The sequence below is a fragment of the Callospermophilus lateralis genome, chromosome 11 (genome assembly GCF_048772815.1).
Source record: "Callospermophilus lateralis isolate mCalLat2 chromosome 11, mCalLat2.hap1, whole genome shotgun sequence".
Taxonomy (NCBI): Eukaryota; Metazoa; Chordata; class Mammalia; order Rodentia; family Sciuridae; genus Callospermophilus; species Callospermophilus lateralis.
In genome coordinates, this window is record NC_135315.1 from 17,852,858 (window position 1) to 17,862,489 (window position 9,632).

Sequence of the window (9,632 nt, forward strand, 5' to 3'; positions counted from 1 at the left end):
TACCTGGGATTGAATTCAGGGGCTCTTAACCACTGAGCCACATCCCAGCCCATTTTATTTTTTATTTCGAGTCTCTCTAAATTGCTTAGGGCCTTACTAAGTTGTTGAGACTGACTTTGAACTTGCAATCCTCCTGCCTCAGTCTCCTGAGCCACTACGCTACCACATACAGCTAGCCACAGCTTTTAAAGGTAACTCAAAAATCTACACTGGTAGATATACCAAAGAAGTGGTGTTTTACCAAATTAGAATTACCCTCACAAGCTGCAAGGTGCAGTTTCTAGAGAAGACCTATCAGAGGAGCAAAAGAAGTCTCAAGGTGAAAAGATCCATGGGCATGTGTACCAAGACTTTTGAGAATCACTAAAAGAGAAACACCTTGTGGTGAAGAGGCTAAGACACAGGATTGATTTCAGATGAGAATTCACTAGTGACTCACTGGCTTGCACAGTCCTTCTTAGATTATTAAATAGATTACAACTATAGGTACTGAGCCAAGCTGAAGTCACCATTGCAGATGCCTAAATCAACTATTTTAATAAACTGATTACCAACTGTTAAAAAAATTAAGTTCAGGGCTGCGGTTGTAGCTCAATGGTAGAGCATTCATCTAGCATGTGAAAGCAGTAGGTTTGATACTCAGCACTACATAAAAATAAATAAAAGTATTTTAAAAATTAAGTTAAGAAATACTGTGGACACTCTTGTATAAAATCAGGGCTGGAGGAGGAGGTGGAAAATGAACCCCAGTACTTACTTCTAGAAATAGAATAAAGTGCCGGGTGTGTAGGTGGGTGGGAGGGAGGAGCAAGCAGACAGATGAACAGAAGGAGCAGAGAACTTCCAGACAACACCAAGGGTGCATAACATGGGCCTCCTCTCAATCTTAAGAGATGACAAAATCCACTCAAATGTGCATTCCTGGAAACTGAAAGCTTTTATCATGGGGACGAGTGAGCTAAGCCTCCAGGGCCAGAAGGAATCTCAGAGCCATTTGATTTAATCTGTTGTTTAAAGACAAGGAAACCAAGGTGAGGTAAACGGGTCATAACTAACCAATCAGTAAGCACCCTAGGACAAGCCATCAATTTCTAAAAGTTTGTAGCCATCACTCTTCAAATGCAAGGGTCTTGTTCACTATAAGGATTTATCCTAGAAGCTACCAAAGACAAAAGAATATTGTTTTATCACTCAAGGCTCTAGAACAAAGCTTCGATGTATGAGAGGAGCAGGTATTAGAGGTGACTAGAATAGCGGGACATGTTTTATCCAGAAAGCTGTTTCTTACTCCTCCATTTCTCACTGATTTTTCTATTTTAAAATTATGATATCCTAAATAATTTAATACTTTAATAATCACACAGCTAAGGGTTCAACAATTATATGCCTGATGGATGCTTTCTGGGAATAATATAAAACTCTGGGCTAAAATAAAACTCTGAAAAGCTTTAGTCCAAAAGAGGTCAGCAAGACATCTTTAGTATTGGTTCTATAGGACAGCTGTGTTAACACTGTCAAAAAGCAGTGGAAATGTGTGCTCTTGCGAGCTGCTTGAGATTTTAAATTATCAAATTTCTTAGGATCTTATTCCTACAAAAGAAGCACCACTCTATTTCAAAAGGTGTTGATATCTTACACAGAGATGACACAGGTTTCTGAGATCAAAAAAAGTCCAACAAATAAAATTCACAACTTTTGGTTACTTATATTTTTCTTTTCTTTTTTTGTGCGGTCAGGGGATTGAACCCAGGGGTCCTCTACAGTTGAGTCACATCCCCAGCCTTTTCTATTTTTTAAGACAGGGTCTAGCTAAATTGCCCAGGTGGGCCTTGAACTTTCAATTCTCTTGCCTCAATCTCCAGAATAGCTGGGATTACAGGCATACACCACCATAACCAGATGCTTACTTGTTTTCTATCTCTAATGGATACAAGTTAATCAGGCACCATGATTTGGGAGGCTCAGAAAGGGGATTTCAAGTTCAAGGCCAGCTTCAGTAACTTAATGAGACCCTGTCTTAAAATAAAAAATAAAACAGACTGGGACACTCTATGTGGTACAATACCCCTGGATTTAATCCCTAGCATCAAAATAAATAATTAAATAACATAATTTAAAAGTTGGAATTAATTTTCTGGGTTAAAAGTCTAAATTTCCAGGGCTGGGGCTGTAGCTCAGTGGAAAAGCACTTGCCTCACATGGCGTGAGGCACTGAGTTCAATCCTCAGCACCACATAAAAATAAATAAAGATACTGTGTGTTCATCTACAACTAAAAAATATACATAAAAAATATTTTTAAAAAGATCTAAATTTCCAGAGAAACTTGCTAAAATAAATTTTAACCTCTACTTCTTTTAGACATCAAAAGATCCAATTGCAAATCAGTATAATATATTAACCAGCAATCCTATTAGTATTCAGAAAACCCAAAGAGAGGCAGATGAAGGGAGGAAACCAAATGGTATGAATCAATATCAGCTGCCTACTCTCTATTGCTGTGGCTGCAGGATCACAATGTAATACCCCAAACTCTATACATTACTACCAATTAGTTATTTAGATTTAAAAACAAATGCATGTGTTGGGGCTGGGGATGTGGCTCAAGCGCGCTCGCCTGGCATGCGTGTGTCCCGGGTTCGATCCTCAGCACCACATACAAAGAAAGATGTTGTGTCCGCCAATAACTAAAAAATAAATATTAAAAAAAATTCTCTCTCTCTCTCTCTCTTTAAAAAAAAAAAACGCACTTGTGAACCCTAAATTATGGAAAAAATAAATACACTTTAGTATTGGAACAGAGGTACCCTAGACCACCTGTAAATAGCAGCTTATGAATTTAAAAAGGAATTTTAAATTTAATTTAAGCAGGAATTTAAAAAGACTGCTGCCCGCACTGGGGTATAGCTCAGTCAGTAGAGTGCTTGCCTCACACCTACGGCCCTGGGTTCAATCCCCACCCCCCCCCCAAAAAAAAGATTGCTTCCACCCTCTATTATCCCTGAAAGTTCTAAGGGTAAACTAGCCAATTCCTGTCAAGGCAAGTTCACATACTAGCATGACCTCTGAAGAACATACTGGTCTATCAAGCAGAATTTAAAAGGGCCAACTATCTCTCTGATCACTTGGCTCCCTAATTTGGAAAAGCCCACGGGCTGCTGAACACATCCAAAAGTCAATTTAGCAGAGAAAAGGAATCCAGGGAATTTAGAATGGATCCTCTAAGATGTTAGAGGGAGAGATAGACGCCTGAAGGTATAGCTCAGTGGTAGAACCCTTGCCTAGCATATGCGAAGATTCAATCCTCAGTGCCACCAAAAAAAGAAACAAAGAAAGAGAAAGGTGAGATATAAATTCCAAGCCTCACAATAAAAACTAATCACTGATCCATGCATGTAAAAGGCTCAGCTATGTTCAACACACAGCAGTAATGGCAATAGGTAACATTTAATGGACATTTAACCATAGGGAGCTGGATGCAATGGTGCATACCTATAGTCCCAGGGACCCAGAAGCTGAGGCAGGAGGATCAAGTTAGAGGCCAGCCTCAGAAACATGGCAAAACTCTGTCTCAAAGTAAAAAAGTAAGTAAAAAGGGCTGGGGGTATAGCTCAGTGGTAGAGCATCCCTGGGTTCCATCCCCAGTATCATACACACAAACACCAGCATAGTGAACCCTCAGCTACTCCCAGTCAGCAGCAGCACTAGAGAAATATTTGAAGCAAGTACCGACCCTGTCAAAGAAGTTTAATTTGGTTTTATTTTAGGTTCTCTTAACACAGGATGCCATACTTTGGATGTATTAAATGCAACAATCCCAAGGACACCTTTGAGGAATCAAAAAAGAGGCTGAAAGAGTAGATTTCAGATAAAAATTAAAGAGAAAGAGCTAAAGAAGCATCCTCTTAAAATTACAAAATCTCTGGACTCCATAGGGAAAGAGTTAACTGCCAACTTAGTAAAGCCAGAAAACTTTGGAGTGAGCACATTAGTTAAGCAATGTGAAAAATCAGCAAAACTAGTTTGCCACGAGCAGCAGTCTCCCTGAAATAGGCTCTCATTTACTTTTCATTTCTTCTGCTTTCCAGTCTCTTCTCTTTGAAGCAGTTCTTGATTAGTTTCTTTTTTAATTGCCACTTAATTGGGGAACAAAATTAGAACACTTATTTGATATCAGTGATGAGGTTTCTCTTTTCACTTCTGCTTTGATCTAGTTTTGAAAAACCAAAAGCTGAAGGGACTAAAAACGATTTCTTCTTTCCAAGAGCTGGATGCAGTTATTAGTCATCAAGTAAACATGGACAGAACTACTTTTGGAGAATCTGAAGAAACAAAAAAAAGCAAGTAAAGATAGCTTTATGGAATTTATTTTCAAAAGCCCATTCTTTCTTCTTAAGTTTCTTCATGGGCAACAATATCTTATGATAAGGAAATGAAAAAAAAAAACTTATGAGAATCCATGTCACCCTGCCCCAGGGAGAAGAGTAGGATGGAGAAGAGACATCCCTTATCAAAGAGCTCTTGACCCTTTCCTTACCAGCATCTTAATTATTACTGATGATATTATAAAATAAATTCCAAAAGGATTCTAAAAACAAAATAGTCTAATTCTTTCTTGTTCTAAAACTTTATATTTGTTAAAATCCACTGCTCAAGGCGTGCATGGTGGTACAAGGCTGTAATCCCAGTGATTTAGGAGGCTGAGGCAGGGGGATTGCAAGTTCAAGGCCAGCCTCAGCAATTAAGTGAAGTACCCAACAACTCAAGGAGACCCTGTCTCAAAAAAAGGGCGGGGGGGGGGGGGGGGGGGTGGGGGGCGGGGGGGGGGGGGGGCGGGGATGGGCAGGGGCTGGGGAGGTTGCTCAAAGGTTAAGAAAAAAAAGTTTGAGACCGACTTAGGAGACCCTGTCTCAAAATAAAAAATTAAAGGGCTAGGGATGTTAACTCAGTGGTAGAGCATCACTGGGTTTAATTCCTAGCACAGAAAAAGAAAAAAAAAATACACTGTCAGCTGATAAGGTTTCTTTAGGAATACTTCTTAGAAAGCCTTTAATTTAAAAAGGGGGAGGAGTGGTTGGGGAAATAGCTCAGTGGTAGAGCACTTGCCTAGCATAACAGAGACCTTGGGTTCCACCCCAAGAACTACCCCCCCCCAAAAAAGGCAAATTAAACTATGTGGATGAATCAGGAATTGCAGAGGGATTCAGAGATGCATAAAGATTATCTTAGTCTGACTCTAAATTTTTCAGAGTAATTTACACCAGGCAAGTTAATTGTGAGTATGGGTTGAGTATGGGTTGGTTGGTTGGTTTGTGGTACTGGGGATTGAACAAAGGGAACTTTTCCACTGAGTTATTTCACCAGCCAGTTTTCTTATATTTTGGGGGAATGCTGGGGATTGAACTCAGGGGCAATCGACCACTAAGCCACCTCTCCAGCCATATTTTGTATTTTATTTAGAGACAGGGTCTCACTGAGTTGCTAAGCACCTCACTATTGCTGAGACTAGTTTTGACCTTGAGATCCTCCTGCCTCATCCTCCCAAGCCGCTGGCATTACAGACAAGTACCACCATGCCCGGCTTTGTTATTTTTGAGACAGATTCTTGCTAAATTGCTAAAATTTGCAATTCTCCTGCCTCATCTTCCCAAACTGCCAGGATTACAGGTCTATAGGTGTGTGCCACCACACCCAGCTGAGTGGGTTGTTTTTTTTTTTTTTTTAACAGCCATAGAAAAACTGTACACAGATCTGGGTGTGGTGGCACATGCTTATAGTCCCAGATACTCGGGAGACTGAGATGGGGGATCACTTGAGCTCAGGAAAGACTAGCCTGAAAATAGTGAGACCCTCTCTCATAAACAAAACAGAGAAAAGAAAAAACTCTAGAAAGACACATAACTTTACCTATGTATATGCATACATATGTATGTATTTATACGTATGTATGAAGTTAATACTGACCAAATATTTATATTTATTTAATTTTAAAAGAAAACACTAATGACAAATGTCAAGAACTAAACTCCTACATAAAGAAACAACAAACTAGCACAGCAGCTTTTCCTATTAATCCAGTGCAGGATTTCATTGGTAGAAAGCACTATGAACCCATCCTGGAAGAGATGCCTGAGAGAACAAAAGTTAGCTTTAACTGTTATTAATCTTTATTGTGTGTGGTACTTAGAATCACTAGCTTCAAAAGGAGAAATTTCTACCAGGTACGGTGAGAACCTGTTTTAAAATCAAAAATAAAAAAGGGCTGGATGTAGCTCAGTGGTATAGTGGCCTTGGGTTCAATCCTCAGTTACTGCGAAAACAAAACAAAACAAAACAAAAAACACTGGAGTACTTCCACAACAAACTGGAGGTTGCTTGATTTCTGTAGGCAATTGACAAATATTTTAGTGAGGCTTAAAATGAGACTTCTTGTGAAAAAAGAAGTGTGTATATAAGGGGAAAAAAAATCAACCATTTTTCCACTCAATGAGGGGAAGTGAAACTCCATTAACAATGAATCAGGCATTTGCCATTCACTTATCCAATACTCATTAATACCCAATAAGTGCCAGGCATCTTGAAGAAACAATCCCTGTTCTTGTGCATCTTATAGTCAGGGAAGCAGGACTGGACACATAAAACAAAATTTTAAAATGTTACTTACTACTGTTATGCTAAAGGTTACAAAAATACAGACTGAGATAAGAGCAGAGGACAAGATAGGGAAGAGCTAGGAACAAAAGGAGAGGGAGGAGAGCTGCAATCTATGTTTATCACTTAATCTCTACAACTCTATGTTAATTTCCCAAGGTCAGAGGACCAGTGTCAGAATCAGGCTTTTGAAACCAGGTTTGAATGACTCCAAAGTTTACGCTTTCCCCATTGTGGCATGTTGCTTCTTCCCAAAACACTTCCTTCTGAAAATTAATGGAAAATTTTTGACTCTATACCAGATTCTAAGTGCGAGAATTAGACTCTCTCCTTCAGACTAGGTTCTGTTTTTCAATTGTCACCTCATTCAAATTCATTTTTATAGATCTCTAGATTTGGGATACTAATAAAAGTAATCTGTTTGTTCACACCATAACCACATACAGAAACAACCACCAAAAAATAAACAAAAATACACACAAAAGTTTTACTTGGTTTGGTTATAATCCGCTACAAAAAAAAGAAAAAGAGCTGGTCATGGTGGCACACACATGTAATCCCAGTAACCCGGGAGGCTGAGACAGGAGGATCACAAGTTCAAGACCAGCCTTAGCAACTTAGCAAGAACCTGTCTCAAAATAAAAAATAAAACATCGTGTACAGGGGCTGGAGTTGTGGCTCAGCGGTAGAGTGCTCGTCTAGCAAGTGCAAGCACCACATAAAAAACAAAATAAAGGTATTGTTTCCAACTACAACTAAAAATTTAAAAAAATACTGTACAATCAGAGAAATGAAAAGTTGTGCTGCAATTGTGTACAATGAATCAAAATGCATTTTGCTGTCATATATACCTAATTAAAATAAATAAATAAACTTAAAAAAAATTAAAAGGCTGGGAACATAGCTCAATGGTAAAGTGCCTCTGGGTTCAATTCCCTGTACCAAAAAACAGAAAAAAAATTTTCTATTACACAGATTTTTCTTTTTCTTTTTTGTTTTGTTGATGGGGATTGAACCTTTGGCCTCCAACAAGCTGAGCTCATGCTCTATCTCTGAGCTATACTACCAGCCACGGCAAACAGTTTGCCGAGTGAGCCAGTTTACAGGGAACAAAATTTATTGGGGAACAAAATCTATTAAAGAACTATAGGAATCAGTCGGGGCAAGAATTCAGTTGAGAAAAATAAAAGTAATTACATAAAGAACAAAGAAAAAGCCATACTTTCACTTCTAAAATGACTCTCACATTCTGATCTCTACTCAAGAGGGCTGCCTTTTCCCTTCTTCTGGTTCCTGCTTCCTCTTTCTCAGCTCTTCCATTCTTAGGAATACCGAACATCAAAAAAAAAAAAAAAAAAAAAAAAGTCTTTTGTTATGTTAGATCTGTGATGAGATACAGCTACAGAATGCAGTCACAAAAATCAAACTTGGCAAGCTTCCTTTTCCTCTACATTCTTCTTGTGATTTTTTTTTTGTTGTTGTTGTTGTTGTTTTCTCTTGATACTGGGGATTGAACCCAGGAACCACTAACGACATCTCCAGCCCTTTTTTATTTTTTATTTTGAGACAGGATCTTGCTGATGGTCTCACTCACTAAGGTGCAGAAGCTGGCCTTGATCTTATGATCTTCCTGTGGCTTTCTTGTGATATTTCATGCTGGTGGAAGAATGAGGAAGCTAGATCTTTCAATCTAAATTTCACTACAAGTAGATTATCAAGCATTTAAATAATCCTTTGCTATTCCACATCTACAATGTAGCAGAATAAAAATATAAAGGTTTACCCAAAGACCTCAATCTTCCCTTACTTTCATATTCCCTGAGGGAAGAGCAAAGCAAAGAATAGGCAGTTACCGCAGATGAGAAGCTGGCTATAAAAATCAGACCACCACAGATTCAGCAAAAGCTATATAACCAGAACATTCTCTCATGGCTTTCAGTTGGAAAAAAAAAAAAAAGGTACATGTAAATAGAGAGAGGAAGGGTGAGTGCCAACAAAGTGAAGAAAGATATAATTAAGCTGTGGCTTACAAAAGTGAAAACTGACTTGGAGAAAAAGAACTTAACACTCAAATGTCTAGTGCATTTTTTTGTTCCCGAGGGAAAAATACAGTTACTAATGACAAGACTCTAAAGTACAGGATACTCAGTATTAAACCCACAGATACCAAATACTGACCAATGTTTTGAAACTTTAGGCTACTTCGGAAAGTTAACATAGCAAAGACTCTGGAAAACCTAATTATATATCGTTCAGGAAACTTATGGATTATTTGGAGCAAGATACCGTAAAAATCAAAACACCATACGGTTAATTATGCAGGGTTTATAGGGTGAGTTTATATTTTGGAATTCTCTGGCAGTGATATTTTACAACATAATTATATATATGGTTTGTATACCCTGATGAATTTCCTCATTGAATGTGAATTGCAGCGAAATGTGTTATTATTCCTTCATTGATAGTCACGTTGTTCAAAAACACCTCAAGAAGTAACGTTCCCTCTCACTGTAGTTACTAGATTGACCCGTGTTGCGCCATCGAAAACCATTGTTCATCATGCTCTTCTCCACGGACGCGCCTGAAGCACACGAGTGGAACATTACACAGAACTTTTATATAATAAAAGTACTGAAGGTCTCTGGCTTTAATATACTGAGTGCCCACCCCTGGTAAATGACAAAGGCAGCAACCAATCACCAAGCGAGATCCTAATGTCTTAGCCAATAAGAACATGGGGGTGGGGTTAGATTAAGCTCCCTGTGACTTCCCCGCACCCCAAAGACCCAGGTTGAGGGAGACTGGATGAAAATTGAACTCCGAGGATCTCGTTACCCCCGGTTGTAGCTGTTGTCCTCCTCGTTCTCGCAATCGCTGCAGTGTTCGTGGCCGTTTCCGTTCCCTTCCATCATCTGCGGCAGCTGAGGTGCCGGCGGCTTCACTGCTGTCTCACTCTCATCCGCCATCTTGGGTTGCGAGAGC

The 9,632-nt window shown here is 39.0% G+C and overlaps 1 protein-coding gene across 1 annotated transcript in view; it reads right to left on the minus strand.

The window, feature by feature from the left end:
* The window catches only part of Nmt1 (N-myristoyltransferase 1), a 30,649-nt gene extending 21,021 nt beyond the window's left edge, over positions 1 to 9,628 (minus strand). The window contains exon 1 of the mRNA XM_076869199.2: positions 9,486 to 9,628. Coding sequence (XP_076725314.1) covers positions 9,486 to 9,616 — 131 coding nt within the window. The 5' untranslated portion in view covers positions 9,617 to 9,628. The remainder of the gene's footprint in view (positions 1 to 9,485) is intronic.
* Between the last annotated feature and the right edge of the window lie 4 nt (positions 9,629 to 9,632).